Consider the following 16,945-nt stretch of genomic DNA (forward strand, 5'->3'; position numbering starts at 1 on the left):
TATTCAGTTCGATTGTTACACCAAAAACGACCGTAGATGATGTGTAAACGAATGGACTACATTCCAATGAAACTTTATTTCCAAAACCAAGGGGCGGGCCTTCCATACCCTTCTCCCTCCTTTTGCCTTCCTGTCGAACGAACTCCTCTTCATCCTTCAGAACCCCTCTTAGATGTTGCCCCTCCGCTAAAGCCTTCTCTGGCTCTCGAGGATAGTAACTTCTCGCTGGCGTGGCTGATGCACTCACATTTGTTTGCCTACCAGCTGCTCCCGCTGGGCTTTGAACCAAGGTCTGGTTCATCTTCGTATCCTCAGCTACGCTTACGTGGCACACACCGAGCCCACCCGTGACCCATGCTGCATGCGTGCCTCTCGCTCCAAGACACAAAGTGAACCGTTGCCAGCGTTGGCTGCATGGTCTCTTTTTCCTGCGATGTCCGAAGAAGCAAATGAGGTTTCGTTTTGTTTTTTAAATAAACTTTTTCTATTGGAGTCATTTTAGATCTACGGAAAAGTTGCAGAGACAGTACAAGAGCCCCCTATGCCCCTCCCCCAGCTTCCCCAAATGTAAATATCTTACATTATCGGGGCGTGTTTATACCACTAAGAAATGGACGTTGGTACACGGCTTTTAACCAACCTCCTGATGTTATGTGGATGTCACCAGTCCTTCCATTCATGTCCTCTGTCTGGTTGAGGACCCCGTCCAGGGAACCCACTGCACCTGGTTGCCACATGTCCCCAGTCTCCTCCTGTCTGGATGGTTCCTCCGTCTTTCTGTGTTGCTTAAGACCTCGGCGGTCTTGGGGAAGACTGGCCAGGTGGCCTGTAGGATGCCCCTGATCTGCCTAGGTGTGTCTGATGGTACTGTCATGATTAGAGTGAGGTTGTGGGTTCTAGAAGCAAATGCAGTCTGAGCAGTTCTCTCAAATGAGTTTTGGGGGGCTGTCCCCACCTTAGTCCTCCTCTGTGGGGTTTTGGAATCTCTAGGTTTGGGGGCAGGTTCAGTCTTGCTCAACCCAACGTGCCTCTTGCTGCCCCTCATGTGTTTTGGGGGCATAACCAAGGCCCGCAGGGGAACTTGGGGATCTTCTGGGGAGGTTCTATCAGAGGGGAGAGGCCAGGAAGGATGTGGGCCGAGAGGGGCTTAACTGAGAGATAGTTATGGCCATTGGACTTGAGGGTCTAAGATGCTGACTCGGGGTGGGGGGCAGGAACAGGGGCCGGGATGAAGCAAACTCCAGGGGAAGAGTTTGACCTTGGGGGACGGGGGTGGGGTGGGGGCGGGAATCTGGTGATGTCACTCTGCAAGAGTCACAAACCTTGGATCAGGGGTCTTCTACCCTTCTTGCCTTTTTTTTTTTTTTTTTTTTTTTGGAGAGACTGTGAGCCGGGGAGGGAGGGGCAGAGAGAGAGGGGGACAGAGGATCCAGAGCGGGCTCAGCGCTGACAGCTTCAGCGAGCCGGATGCGGGGCTGGAACTCACGAACCCATGAGATCGTGACCCGAGTCAGAGTCGGACGGACGTTCCAACCGGCTGAGCCACCCAGGCGCCCCCTTCTTGCTTTTCGAGAGAGCCCCGTTAGGGGCAGGGAAGTCCATCCCGGCCGCGGGTCTGAGACTGTCGGCCGGGGGTTGGGTGTGCGTGTCCCCCCCTCCACCACCACAACCACTCTGACCGTGCCACCCTCTCCCTCCCAGCTCCAGGACGCGTGCCCCGAGCCCGGGAGGCATGCTGAGGCCAGGCCAGCGGCAGGATGAGTGTGAACGAGGCAGGCAGCTCCGGCCGCGGGGGGCAGGCGGCCTACCACCTGCACATCTACCCGCAGCTGGCCACCAGCGAGAGCCAGGCCTCGTGCCGCGTGACCGCCACCAAGGACAGCACCACGTCCGACGTCATCCAGGATGCCATCGCCAGCCTCCAGCTGGATGGCACCAAGTGCTACGTGCTGGTGGAGGTGAAGGAGACCGGTGGGGAGGAGTGGGTGCTGGATGCCAACGACTCGCCCGTGCACCGCGTGCTGCTGTGGCCGCGGCGGGCGCAGGACGAGCACCCGCAGGAGGACGGCTACTACTTCCTGCTGCAGGAGCGCAACGCGGACGGCACCATCCAGTACGTGCACATGCAGCTGGTGTCCCAGGCCACGGCCACGCGGCGCCTGGTGGAGCGCGGCCTCCTGCCCCGGCCGCAGGCGGACTTTGACGACCTGTGCAACCTCCCCGAGCTGACCGAGGAGAACCTCCTGAAGAACCTCAGGCACCGCTTCCTACAGCAGAAGATCTACACGTACGCGGGGAGCATCCTGGTGGCCGTCAATCCCTTCAAGTTCCTCCCCATCTACAACCCCAAGTACGTGAAGATGTACGAGAACCAGCAGCTGGGCAAGCTAGAGCCGCACGTGTTCGCGCTGGCCGACGTGGCCTACTACGCCATGCTCCGGAAGCACGTCAATCAGTGCATCGTGATCTCGGGCGAGAGCGGCTCGGGCAAGACGCAGAGCACCAACTTCCTGATCCACTGCCTCACCGCGCTCAGCCAGAAGGGCTACGCCAGCGGCGTCGAGAGGACCATCCTGGGCGCCGGCCCCGTGCTGGAGGTGAGGTGTCGCTCTTGCTAACGTGTGGGTGTTACTCCCGTCCAGCTGTGCTGGGACCACTGCCGTGGAGAAGACCGTTTCTTATACTCCGGGTGTCCTGGAAATGGGGGGGGGGGGGGGGGCTCGGCCGGCCACGCGGGGCCACGCCGGGAAGCACCGGGGCCGGAGTGAGGGGAAACCATGGGCACGGTCTCTGTTGTGGTTTTCACGGGAAGCAATGGGGGAGCCAGGGTGGGCAGGCTTAGAATTAGCCAGGCTGAAGAATTCCGGGGGCTCCGGGAGGTAGGGGCTGCGCTGCTTGTCTGGTACTCGGCCCCCGGGGTGATCAGGGCGGGGGAAGGTGGCCCTGGTAACAGAAGTGGTGGCCGCATGGGCCCTGGCATGGTTGGCTTGCCTAGGCGAGGCACACTCACGGGTGAGTCCTTTGCTCTCAAGAATTAGCTAGCCTAGGGGAGGGGCAGTGCCTTCAGGGCCGGCCAGGCCTCCTGATATCAAAGCATCAGCTTGTAGGGAATAAAGGGCCTGATTAATACACTGTTAATCTCTACCGGGCGGGCCGTGATCTATACTCCAGTTCCAGAAAGAAAAGGACGGCATGTCCAAACTGAACAGTTCGTGACAGGGTGTTTTCGGCAATGGAACCTGTGTTCAGAAGGAAACTGGCAAGGCAGGGTGCGGGCCTGGGGGGCTAGGGGACAGTGAGGCCAAGAGAGGGGGGCCTCCTGGCATCACCATAAAGGCGGTGGGTGAGGAAGCCCCCTCCACCCTCCATCCGATGTCTCCATTGGCCAGACCCCACAGAAGCCGTTGGTGCATCATTGTGACTGAGCCCTCTGGATGCAGGGGCAGTGGCAAGGACCACCCAGCACCCGTCACTCTTGGGGTTTTGGTGCCCAGTGCATCCGTGTCTCAGATCACGGTGTAACTTTTGTCACCCGGTGAGGGCTGGGACAACACATGGGCCCGGGGGTCTGTGCCTGTGGGTTTGGAGTTCAGGGCTCTGCTCTTTTTTCCTCTAAGTAGATTGTGTCAGAATTAAGTGTTTCTAAATAATTAAGTTTCATTAAATATAACGATGTAAGTTATAGTTCTTAGAGCGTTTGGGTTTATAGAAATACTGAGCCAGACAGTACAGAGAATGCCCACTTATCCCCTCACTCTCCACACTTTCCCCGTTATTTTTTTCTTGTAATTGGAAAAAAAAAAAAAAAAATTTTTTTTTTTTTTTTTTAAGTTTATTTTGAGAGACAGAGAGCAACAGAGCATGAGCAGGGGAGGGGCAGAGGGAAGGAGACACAGAATCCGAAGCAGGCTCCGGGCCCTGAGCTGTCGGCACAGAGCCCGACGTGGGGCCCGACCCCCTGAACCGGGAGATCATGACCTGAGCCGAAGTCAGACGCTTAACCGTCCACCCAGGCGCCCCACTTTCCCCGTTATGAACGTCTTACATTAGCATGTTACATTTGTTATAGTAGATGAGCCAGTGTTGACATACGATTATTAACTCAAGTCCATTATTTATACTGGGGTTCACTCTTGGTGTTGCGTATTCTGTGGGTTTGGACAAAGGCACAGCGTCACCAACTATGTGCCAGTACCCCGTCATCCAGAGTAACTCCACTGCCCTCAAGTCCTCTGGCCTACTCATCCCTCCCCCCAGCCCTGGCAGCCCCTGATCCCTTTCCTGGCTCCATAGCTTTGCCTTTTCCTGGATGCCATAGAGTTGGATTCGTACTGGCTGTAGCCTTTCCAGACCAGCTTCTTTCACTTAGTAACACACATTTGAGGTTCCTTCGTGGCTTAAGAGCTCGTTTCTTCATCTTGCGGACTGATACCGCACCATCTGGGTGTGTTGTAGTCTGTCCATCCACAGGACCCCAGACCCTCCTTTCGCAGAGTAGGGGGGTGGGGGCCTACCCACCCTGAAGTGTTGACCTCCAGCCTCTGGTTGATCCTCCCTCCCCGCCAAGCCTAAGGCCTGACACAGCCACTCTGCTGCCATGCAAATTCACTGACAGCGCATCTAGCCTACCCCTGCCGAACACATTTCGGTTCCTCTTCCTCCCTGACGATGTCCGAGATCACCAGCAAGAAGTTAATTGGGGTTGTACAGTCTGGCCCTGTGCCAGCACGTATAGCCGGCCTGTTTCTTCTCCTATACACGTAACATAGAGATCAGCCATCGTTTTTTGTGCAAGCGTTTTAAAAACTACTGAGGGATCAGCCACAGCGCGTGTGTTTCCTTTTAAAGCTGTGTACTCTGCGCGTGTTGTCGCCTCCTCTGTTTGGATCATCTGTTCCTTCTGCAAATACTCTGCGCGCACATCTGCCACATGCCAGCCACCGTTCTAGGCACTGGGCTGCGTGGTGGCCCAAATCGACAACAGAGCCTACCCTCGCAGAGCGGTCATCCCAGCAATGAGGCGGCAGGCAGCGAAACAAACAGCAGGCCTCGTGTGCGAGCTGAGTGCCAGCCAGGACGGCAGGCATGCCCAAGGAAGAAGGGTTAAGGGGACAGTAGGTGAGAGGTGGTGCTGAGCTGGGCCCAGAAGGAGGTCAGGTGAGCCACACGGCATCTAGACGGAGGGCACGGCCAGCACAAAGCCTCGGAGGCTAGACTGAGCCTGGCGTGTTGGGGCCTGGAGGGCACAAGAAAGGGCCAGGGCAAGAGGCAGTGAGGACAGGGAGGTGATAGGGGAGTGACGGGCAGATCGTTTGGGACCCTGTGTGCTGCAGGGAGGGTTCGTGTGACGTGGGACCTACGAAGGGCGTCCATCGGTCGGTCTGGCTCCATCCCAGCTCCGGAACTTAGCATCAGCGAAGCTCCCGGTGATCCCGTGGCCTCGTGGCGATAGTCCGTGGCCACGACAGGCACTCCAGGCCAAAGCAGCAGTGCCTGGCTCTGCGGTCCCAGGTAGAATGGAGCAGGCCACTGGCGATGTTAGAAGTTAAGTACGTAAACAAGAGGGCAGACGCGGCATTGGCCAAGTCAAGCATTTACTCCTCACTGAACCGGGCAGGCAGGTAGATCTGCCCGTGCTCGGTGTGGACGCCAAGCCCCGAGGTCTCAACGCAACACAGTGAAGAGGCAGGAGTGACGTCACGGTGCCATTTCCTTTTCTAGCTGAGGACCATCCCCGGCACCGGGGTGAGGTCCCGCGGCTGCCATAACAAGTTACCGCAAACCCGGGTGGCTTAAAACAACGGAAGCCTATTTCTCACGGAAGTCTGAGTGCAAGGCGTCACGCAGGGCCCGGCCCCTCCCAAGGCTCTGGGAGAGGGTCCTTCGTCACCTCTTCCAGCTTCCTGAGCCTGAGGCTCCGGCGTTCCTTGGCTTGTGGCCGCGTCACCCTGATCTCTGCCTCTGTTGTCACATGGCCCGTCCCTTCTGATAAAGACACCAGTCGTTGGATTTGGGGCCCACCCGACTCCAGGATGACCTCACCCTAACTAATTACGTCAGCAAAGACCCCGTTTCCAAAGAAGGCTACGTCCACAGGGCTCAGCACACGGACGGGTCAGGAGACAGGCCCCCCCACAGCAACCCCCTGTTGGACATAGAGCTGGCAGCCTCGGTGCCTTCTTCTCTGAGGGCCGCCCTTGCGCAGCAGTTGTCCTGGGAGCTCTTCCCCTGCAGTTGCCCCAAGGGATTCTGGCACATTCTTCGAGGGCCGTTAGTCACCCTCCTTGCCTGGTGTCTGCACCTCATGAGTCAGATGCCTCCGACCCCGCCCTGCTGCCTCCCTCCAGCCTCGGCGGCGTGAGCCAGCAAGGCCAAGTTTCCCCAGCGGTTAGGAGCTCCTGGAGGGCGGTGCCCACGCTGGCTTCCAAAACAGGCTTGAGCCAAGTCCACGTCACGGCCATAAACGTGCTTCCTGGGGCGACCGTTTGGAAAGGGAGAAGATTGTTGTAGTGTAGAGCTGGGCTTTCTCGGCCAAAGCACCACCGGCGCCCGGGGCCAGGTCATTGCCTGGAGGGGTCATCCTGTGCGCTGCGGGCTGTCGAGCGGTGCTCCCGGCCTCCGCCCCCCAGATGCCGCTGGCACCGTCTCCCCCCAGATGTGACAACCGAAAATGTCCCCAGACGTTACTAAGTGTCCCATGGGGGCAGATTATCCCCCAGATGAGAACAACTGTCTCAGAGTCACAGCTCTGGATCCCACGAGACCAAGCTGTTTATTTCCAGCCCCGACCGTTGAGAAATTGTTCACAAGTTCCAGCCAGTCTGAGCAAAACGCCAAGAGTCACTTTCTAATAACAGGAATAATTTGTTGTTGTGCCTTCGGGTACACTTTCCATCCGTTGGGGTCCTTGACAACACTTCCGCCCATTTTAAAGATGAGGAAACAGGGTCCCGGAGGGGCATGCTGCTGTGCAAGTGTCCTGGGGCTGCCGTCACAAAGCGCCACAAACGGGGGTGTGGGGATGGGGTGGGGGAGTGCGCTTAAAACAAGCAGGAATTAATTCTGTCACAGTCCCGGAGGTCAGAAGTCCACCATCAGGTTGTGGGCTTGGTGGGTTCCTTCTGCAGGCTCTGAAGGAGAATCTGTCCCTGGCCCTCTCCTAGCTCTGGTGGCCACCGACAGTCCTTTGGTGTTCCTTGGCTTGTGGTAGCACCTCTCCGTTCTCTGCCTGTGCCTTCACATGGCCTTCTTCCCTCTGTGTCGCTGTGTCTCTGTGTCTCTAACTTACTTCCTCGTATAAGGATGCTTGTCACTGGATTTAGGACCCACCCCAAACCCAGGATGATCTCACCTCAAGATCCTTATTTTAATTACATCTGCAGAAACCCTATTTCCAAATAAGGTCTCCTTCACAGGCTCCAGGGATCAGGACTCGGGCATACCTTTTGAGGGGGCACAAGTCAACCCGCTACGGTCTGGGTTCCCCAGGCCACACCGCAGGCAGCCATGGCTGGACCGTGGTTGGAACCTGGCCTGAGTCTGAGGCTGAGTTCATGGTACGTCTCTGTCTTCACGAGAGATTTCCTCAGCCCCAGGGGCTGTAGAAGGCCAAAGATCGACACGTCCTGTAGCCTTTGGGACTTTTTCTCAGCTCCCTGAAAGGAGAAGTTGAGTTGTTTTGAGGTTTGGGTGTCGCCAGGCCGCTCCCCCCACTTGTGGGTTGCAGCCTCGCTATGCAATTCTGACCAGAAAACAGGAAGGGGGCACTGTGGAAAGCCGGTTCCAATCAGCTGATCCGCCCGCCCCTGCAGTTAACTGTTACTGTCACTTGTTGTCACCATTTCACACGATGTCACTCGGCCGTGCTCTGCCCCCCTGCAGCCCGGCCCCCAAACTGCCTCTAGAAGCGTGACATTTGTGCAGGACTGTTGTTTCGGCTCAGATGTACTGAAGGTAGGAAAAAAGAAAAACACCGAAGGTGCAGAAGGCAGGCTCACTAGGGCAGCGAGTGGCCCGGGGTCCTCCTTCCTGTGTGCTGGGGTCCATTGCCCACCCTGGGTGCCCTCGGAGAACCTGCCGACTCTAGACACGGGCAACTGAGGCGTCGGCCACTGGGCTGGCCACAAAGCATGCCCAGGCATGCTCCTCTCCCTGGGCCCACAGACCTCAGCATCAGGGCTGAGGCGGCTCTCTTCATCTTTCCTGAACTGTGACAGTTGCCACCAGCATTTGCTGATGCACACAGAGTTTTAATTTTGAAAGCAGAAATGAAACAAGGATGCTTGCTGGCCAGGCCATTTTCCCAAGCAGCCAAAGGCCGCTGCTTGCTGGGGTTCGGGACCTTCATGTGGCTACCGCGGCCTGGCCCATGCAGACACAGGATCCTGGCTGAGAGATGGTGACACCCTGAACCATCTGGCACACCCATGGGAGGCCGGTGACCTGGTTCAGCGTGATGTGGGACCAAGGGGGTCCTGGAGCTCACTGCTGCCCCTCACCCACTTCCGGGGGCCCTGAAGGAGCCAGTCCTGGGACTGGCATCTATGCCCACTTCGGTCCTGAGCCCCAGCCCCCTTTGGGGCCCACAAACCCAGTCTCCTGTGACTCCAGACAGCTCCCAGCCCCCCTCCACCCACCGGACTACTGTGTCTGTTCCTTCTACCATCCATTAGCACCAGTTCAGTCCACCCAGGACTGCATGCCATCGTCCTCCCTACCCTTTGCTCTCAGGGACACCTGCCCAGACCGTATCCTTCATTCCCACAATTGCACGGATGGGCCAGCCCAGTGGTGAGGGCATGCAGGTGAAGCCACTCAGCCAGGGTGACCCCGATAGAAGGTTCCAGAAACAGGTGTATGCCTCTGCAGTTAGGGTTTCTTTTTTTTTTTTTTTTAAGTTTATTTATTTTGAGAGAGAGAGAGCGAGTGAGCAGGGGAGGAACAGAGAGAGAGCAAGAGAATCCCAAGCAGGCTCCCCTCTGTCAGCGCAGAGCCGGATGTGGGGCTCAAACTCAGAAACCGTGAGATCGTGACCTGAGCCAAAATCAAGAGTCAGACGCTTAACTGACTGAGCCACCCAGGCACCCCTGCAGTTAGGGTTTCTACTTAAGCGCTTTATTGAGACATAATTCACCCGTTTCAAGTGTACCGTTCGGTACTATTCAGTACATTCACCGTGTTGAACAGCCACCACCTCTATCTAGTTCCAGAACATTTCCATCCCCCCTAAAAGATACACCATGAGCAGCCATTCCCCATCCCCTGCCCCGGCCCCTGGCAACCACCAGTCTGCTTTCCGTCTCTATGGATCTGCCTGCTCTGGACGTTTCCTATAAATGGAATCCTACACCGTGTGGCCTTTTGTGTCTGGCTTCTTTCACTCGGCACGGTGTTTCCGAGGTTCACCCACCTTGTAGTGTGAGTCAGTGCTTCGTTCTTTCTGTGGCCGAGCAGCACTTCCATCCTGCGGATGAGGCTGCACTGTGTTTCTCCCTCACCAGCTACCTCGGGGCTCCGTTCCTTTGTACCGGCTGAGTCTGCAGTTGGGTTTCCTCCCCGGCCAGGCCAGCGTTACCCCATCAGTGACAGGAGGGTAGAGGGGAGGGGCGCACGTGAAGGCGATCCCACTGGAGACTCTCAGGGTTGACCGAGCCATGCCAACGGGAGGCAAGCAAAGCCTGGCCAGCAGCCTACTCTGGAAGTGCAGGCTCCCCTGGGAGGGCAGGGTAGGACAGGTAGACACGCCTAGGTCGGCCTGTCTGTGTTTGTCATCTCTGTGTGCCTGCTGCACCTGCTAAGAGGCTGGCAGTCAGAGAGAGGCTGGCGCTCAGGAACAGGGGCAGTGAACACATAGGGCAAGCTGCCCAAGGCCTCCGGAAGCAGACGAGAGGACTTATGCATGCTGTTGGGCTTCCGGAGCCAAGGTGTCAGAATGGGACAGGGTCAGAAGCAGCCGCACAGGGCTGCCTGGAGCTGGGTGCTGGTGTGGACTGCCATCCAGGGTATTGCATCCAGGGCAGACCTGAGCACAAGCAGCACAAAGACCTCTTGACCCCAGGGCTTGCTGGGCCTTCGGGTTTGTCCGGTTGCATGACCCAGCACGCAGCACAGGGAGAGAGGCCAAGAGCAGATGACCAGCTGGGGTGCCTCCTGGCCAGGCGCTCATCCCTACCCTTTGTGTGTTAGCCACGGGGGGAGCTGGGCTTGCCAGGAGGAATGAGGGTTTGAGAAAGGAGCGGGTGGCCAAGGACAGGCCTCCAGGGACCCGCTTCAGGGCATGGGCCTCAGCAGGAAGGAGGCTCAGGATAGGGAGGAAGGAGGAAGGTCGCTGGCGTTGCCCACCCACAAAGGAGAGCCAGAGCATTTGCAGCAAGAGAAGTGTTTGGGCCGGGAGTCTTTATCCGATGCCCATCCAGTTCCCAGATCTCAGGGCCCAAAAGCCTGGTTGTGTCTGCATTACATGAACGCAGGTGTTTCAGACAGTCCTAAGACCGCTTGTTCTTTTGGTGTGTTGAGGGGAAGGTTGGCAGCTGGTAGGGGGTGGGGCTTGGGTGAGAGAGGGTCTCGGGCAGCAGCATAGAACACTCTGGAGGGAAGTATGCTGATCAGATAAGTCCAGGCCAAGTCTGGGTACACAGGCCGCCTTGGGCCTTGGGCTGGAGTCACCAGACACTCCTGAGCTGGGGGTGAGCTGGAATGGGCGTGCAGCTTGGCCAGGGGGGAGGGGGGCAGACTAAGATCTCCCAGAAGTCATCCCCTACACCCCAGCCAGCAGTCAAGGCTCGAGCTATCCTGAGCCACCTTCAAGGCCGGGTGGCTAGAAGGTCACAGATGCGAACATCAGAGTCACCCATCAACAGGGGAGAGAAAGGGAGAGCCAGGGGTGGGATCTTGGGAAAATGGGCATCGTAGGGAGATCCAGTGGTGCAAGAATGAGGGAAGGTGCGGTGTGGTCTGGAGGCCAAGCTACTGGGAGCCCGTGAGGGAGGTGGGCCCACCCTGGGCAACTCCACAGAGCAAGGACTCTAATCTCTGGCTGCTTCTGTCCCCAGTGTGGCCTCCCTCAGGATGTTTTGGGAAGTAGTTGGCGTGGGGGGGCCCAGGTCAGTAGAGTGGCCTGAAGGTAAGGTAGGAGCTGAAGCCAGAACCCGGAGCAGGAGGGAGACAAGGCAGGGCGGATCACACAGGGGACAAGAGGATGAATAAGGCACGTGGGGGTTCGGCTTCAGACCTCGCAGACAGAAACACGCAGCGACAAACGCTGTGCCTCCACGCCACCGACCTGGGGCCAGATCACTCTCTGCTGGAAGGGCCATCCTACGCACTGCAGGATGTCGAGCAGCGGCCCGGGTCTCAGCCGTCGCGTGCTGGTACGAGTCCCTAAGGCAGTCAGGATAACCCAAAATGTGTCCAGGCCTCACGAAGTGTCCCCCTGGCAGGGCAGAATTGCCCCCATGGAGAATAAGTTTTAGGTTGATTGCATGCAAAGAGCACTGTCGGTGTCACAGACGTTTCATGCCTAAATGGCTGCAGATATTATTTTGGTAACATTATGTCGTTGTACTTACACATCAACTCAACTATATTCAGCACCAACACCGAGGGCGGCTGGCAGGCAGGGAAGCAATCTCCTGCTGGCTTTCTCAATCGTTCCCGGAAAGAGGAGGCTGGTGCTGTTTCTTGCCCTGAGATCAGCCAGAGCCAAGCAAATGGGTCACTGCTCCCAACCCCCCCCCCCCCCCGCCCCTGCCCTACACCCAGAAATCTCGTGGCTTTGTCGCCGCTCAAGCACTTGGGTTTGGCCTTCCAGGCAGACTCTGAGTGACATTTTAAAATGATATTTTAAGAGCTGCTTGTCAATACCGAAGAATGGAGCTGCCCAGTCTGAGGCCCCCCCAGAGCTGAGAAGTCACCCGCTCCCTATGTGTTCCTGCAGAGGAACTTCATGAAAGCACATGAGCAGTTTCCCGAGGCAGTTAGTACTGCTTCCAGAGCTCTGGAATTTTATCACCCCTCCACCCCTGTCCTCCTGGTGCGGCTTCCTGAACATAATGGCAGGTGTTGGCTGTGGTTTGGCTTATGTCTCTTTTAAGCGTCTCCCCGACAGGAAACAAGCCAGGGCCACCATGGTGGTTTTTGCTGCTGGGGAGCATGCGTGGTTATCTGCCCCGTTTTGGCAAAACTGTGACGCATTTTATTATTGCTTTTGGTTCTACTCCGTAGGTGCTTGTCTTTGCTCTTTTCGTCTAATGCTTCATTTTTGTTATTAGTATCATTTTCCTTATTTGAAGTATAATTTCTTTTTGTATATACCAGGGATTGGCAAACTCCAGCCCACGAGTTAAATCTGCCAGAGCCGGTTTCTATAAATAAAGTTTTATTGGCACATAGCCATGCTCCCTCATTTACCTATAGTCTGTGGTAGCTTTCACGCTGCCTTTCACAAAGGCAGAGCAGAGCCTTTGCAACAGAGACACAGAATAGCCCACAAAACCAAAACTGTTTATCACCTGGCCCTTTATAGGAGAGGTTTGCTGACCCCTCATACCTCTACGTTCACATGGAACATTCCGGAACTTTCCACAGTTAACTTTCTTCATGCCCTCTTCTCACCTTCTGCTCAGCTCCCCATACCCAAATATAGGAAACCAGATTCTTCCCCTCGTTGGTGAACTGGTATCACCAGCTCAAATCTTTTCTGCATTTGTATCCATACCAGGTATAAGCACGTGTTCATAAACATCTACCCGGGGGGGGGGGGGGTCTGTGATATTGTGATTTATAGTAAGAAATATATATTTGGTTTTCCTCCTGTTCCTGGCACAGAACTGCTAAAACCTTAAGAATTTCCTAAGTGATAAGGATAATACGGTTGTGTTATGTTAATGAGGTGGCTTTTGGAAGGCATCTAAGGATGGGGGCTGGTTACCAAGAGAGCCAGCCCTGTGATTAAAGGGTGGGAACTTCAGCCCTGTGCCCCTGACCTTTGGGGAGGGGAGAGGAGCTGGAAGTTGAAATCAAAACCAGCTTGGGTGACTCAGTTGGTTAAGTGTCCAACTCTTGATTTTGGGCTCGGGTCATGATCTTGTGGTTCATGGGATCAAGCCCCACGTTGGGCTCTGCTCTGACAGCACCAGAGCCTGCTTGGGATTCTCTCTTTCCCTCTCTGCCCCTTCCCCTCCTGCGCAGACACACTCTCTTGCTGTCCCTCTCAAAATAAACATTAAAAAAAAAAAAAAAAGAACAGTCACCAACGGCCAGTGATTTAATCAGTCGTACGTATTTTATGAAGCCCCCATAAAAACCCAAAAGGAGGGAGTTCAGAGAGCTTCTGGATTGGTGAACACATGGATGTGCTGGGGGTTGGGGGGTGGCACACCCAGAGGGCATGGGAGCTCTGCGCCCCTTCCCACATACCCTGCCCCGTACGTCTCCTCCATCTGGCCATTCCTGAGTTACATCGTTTTACAAGAAACTGGAAATGGAGTGAGTAAACTGGTTTCCCAAGTTCCGTGAATCACTCTTGCAAACCAATTAGACCCAAAGAGGGATTTGTAGGAACTTCTGACTGATAACCAGTTGGTCAGAAGCATGGATAACAACCTGGCTTTCAGTTGGCATCTGAAGGGGGGCAGGATGCAGCCTTTATGGGACTGAGCCCTTAACCCGTGAGATGTGACGCTATCTCAGGGTCAGCGGCATCAGAATTGAGTTGAATTGTAGGAGGCCCAGCGGGTGTTGGAGGCTAGGTTGGCGTTGGGGGGGGGGGGGGGGGGGAAATGCGCACGTCGGAGTTGGCAGCAGAACTGTAGAGTCTCAGAGCGGTTTGGGGGGGCCGGGAAAGGAAGGCTGGGATGCAGATGTCCCGTAAAGTCCAGCAGGGCCGGCTCCACCCTAGCGCTCTGCTCAGGCTTCTTGCTGTCCTCCTCACCCGCTCTGGGTCCCACGGGCCACTGGGCGTGTTTTTACAGCCAGCACATCTGAGCTCTGGCTGAGGGTGCCGGGGGCTGTGTGGGTCCTCCTCCCAGCCTTGTACCCTCACGGAGGGCCCTTGGAGGGTCTCCAGCCACACCCCAGGCCCTGAGACCTCCTGCGCCCTGCCTGCAAGGCCACACCACCTGCCAGGGTCATAGTGGGAGGAGGACGCTGAGCAAGACCCCAGTGTCACCTGGACCCTCGCCCATAACCCCTGGATCCCCCGGTTTCGGGGAAGGTGCTAGAGCTTGACAAGGCCAGGTCGGAAGTGTGTACCCAGGGCTGAGGCATCCCTGGAGGAAGCTAGCATCCGAGATGTCAGATGTGTGCCCAGACAGACGCACTGGAGCTCACAGCTGGAACGGGGGTTGGGGGGGGGGGTGACTCAGCCAGAGAGAGGAGCATGAGGACTAGACTCTCGTGGCCCGGCGGGGGAGAGGTGGGACTCAGCCCAGCTGCAGAGTGATAAGAGGATGTCAGCAGAGGACCAGGTGTCCTATGGCAGTGGGTTTTGGGGAGGGAAACACTGCGGAAGGGGTGGCCATCCAGATGCCGGGGCTCGCTGTTGCTCTCTGTCCTCCCTGGGCCCTGCAGACCCGCGAGGCTGCCTTTCTGGTCTCTGCATAGAAAAAGTGCAGATCCCTGACCCTTTGCAACCATCTAAGGGTATTTTAGACAAAAGGGGAACTTATTTATTTTTGGGAACGCCGCATCTAAGAGAAAAGTGAAAATTATGGGTTGTATTTTAAGCACCCAGAAAGGCCTCTTTGGGATTTACAGAAAAAGTTGATTAAAAGGCAAAGCGTAGCTGGGGCCCGGGACACCCCTGCCACAGCCACCGCCCTTTCGGAAGGTTCTGAATACTTGGCTGCACCAGGACTGGACGGGGCGGGGGACTGTCGGGCCATCTATCAGCTACATCTGCCTTGCTGTCTGGGGCGGGAGCACAGCTGGGCAATGCAGCCACATGGCCTGGCAGCCAATTTGTTTCCTAGCGATTACCCAGGATGGAGGGACTCCAGTGTCCCATCCCCAGCATCTCTGGGAAGCTGCCCTCTGAAATTCCCCCCGTGTCGGTCAGCCACCCGCTGGCCACAGCCAACTTCCAAGGCCAAGCCCTGCAAGTCTCCAGTTACCTGAGGCCCCTTGAGCCTGAGGCTCGCGGTCACCTGCCCAGCTACTGACCAGCCCTGTGACCCCAGCATGGGGTTGCTGACCAGTTCCTTTTAGGTGGAGGGGAGAATAGCACACCACGTGGCAGCAACAGACACAGGCCTGTAGCCTTTCCTGGCTCAATGGATCTCTGGGACCCAGGGATCCCCGGGGTAGCTGATTTTTTAATGGAGTTTAAGGCTTGGTCCTCAGCTGGCACGATCCTGCCCCGAGGGCGCGTGTGATAACACTGCAAACCGGCATCTAGAGGGTCAGAGCCAGGGATGCTGCTGTTCAAGGTCCTACAGCGTGCAGGACAGCCCCCACCACACACACACACACACACACACACACACACACACACACACACACACACACAAATGATCTGGCCCCAAATGCAGTGCCAAGGCCGAGGAATCTGCTGTAGTTGAGGGGCCTCTAGGATATGCAGTTAAAAATCCAGCCTGGGGCTCTGGAGCTACCACCTGGACAAAGGTACTCATTGGAGGTATGAATGTGGGGGAGATTGTGAGAGAGAGAAGATGACAAGGACATGCGGCCCCTGAGGGAACACCTTTCGTTCTACCGAAGTGCCCGGACCAGTTCCTGCCCTTCAGCCTGTGACCGCACCCCGTTCCACCATAATTTACCACCCGTAGGACTTCAGGGCCCAGAGCCAGCCCCTGCCAGGAGGCCAGGAAGACAGGAGCTGCCACGTGCTGTGTGACCTGCGGCAAGTGTGCATCTCTGCTCTGCCTGCTGATCTCTGACCCCAGGGCCTTTGCATGCACTACATCTTCAGTCTAGAAGGCTCTTGCCCCCAGTAATCTAGCTGAGTCCCACCCCAAGGCCTTCTGAGAAAGCCAGAGGTCCAGAATGTCACATGATCAGCAGAGTCATGCCAGCAGAGCTCCCGCCACCCCACATCCTGAGGCCATTTGGTGTTCCAGGGCTGTTTGTTTCTTTTTTAGTTATTATTATTATTGTTCAGAAAATATTTTTTTTTTAATATTTACTTTTTGAGAGAGACAGAACATGAGCGGCGGAAGGGCAGAGAGAGAGGGAGACACAGAATCGGAAGCAGGTTCCAGGCTCTGAGCTGTCAGGGCAGAGCACGACGCGGGGCTCGAACTCACAGGCCGCGAAATCATGACCTGAGCCGAAGTCGGACGCTGAACCAACTGAGCCAGCCAGGCGCCCCAAGGGCTGTTTGTTTCTAACAGCAAGCTAGTCCAGTTTGATAGCCCCAGCTCTGAAAGAGCAGGGATTAAGTGTGTGCTGAGATGAGGTCACCGTAACACCAAGGTGGGGAGGATGCCTCGTGGGGAGACTCCGTGGAGAGGGTCACGAGAGCAGCAAAGGTGAATGAAAGAAGCCACGTTACAAAAGGCCACATATTCTGTGATCCCATCTATATATGTCCAGAACAGACAAGTCCATAGAGACAGAAGGTAGTGATCGGCTAATCTGGGGAGGGGGCAGGGAGTGACTGCTCATGGGGGTGGGGGGTCCTTCTTTTGGGGTGATGAAATGTTCTGGAACTAGCTAGAGGTGACAGTTGCACAACATGGTGAACATACCACATGCTCCTGAATTACACATTAAAAATCATTAAAATGGTGACTTTTATGTTACAGGGACTTCACAATTGAAACAGAAATGCAGAGTGGGGCTCTACACATCTGGAACTCCCCATGGGGACCTGCCACTTCCCCTCCCTGATTCCCTCCCATAGATCTTGCACCTTGTTGCCATCAGTAGCCAGACCAGGGAGGGTGATAATGAGTACAAGTCCCAGATGAAATTTACAGACACCATT

The 16,945-nt window shown here is 56.2% G+C and overlaps 1 protein-coding gene across 9 annotated transcripts in view; it reads left to right on the plus strand.

Annotated features, from left to right (window-relative positions):
• Positions 1-16,945, plus strand: part of MYO9B (myosin IXB) — a 90,468-nt gene that overhangs the window by 18,412 nt on the left and 55,111 nt on the right. For 8 of the 9 annotated variants that reach the window (XM_042928829.1, XM_042928821.1, XM_042928826.1 and 5 more), the window contains exon 2: positions 1,702-2,597. In XM_042928829.1, coding sequence (XP_042784763.1) covers positions 1,758-2,597 — 840 coding nt within the window. In that variant the 5' untranslated portion in view covers positions 1,702-1,757. Of the gene's footprint in view, positions 1-1,701; positions 2,598-16,945 lie in introns of those variants that run through there. The other variant, XM_042928830.1, reaches the window with a different exon arrangement.

Source organism: Panthera leo, chromosome A2, assembly GCF_018350215.1.
Source record: "Panthera leo isolate Ple1 chromosome A2, P.leo_Ple1_pat1.1, whole genome shotgun sequence".
NCBI lineage: Eukaryota > Metazoa > Chordata > Mammalia > Carnivora > Felidae > Panthera > Panthera leo.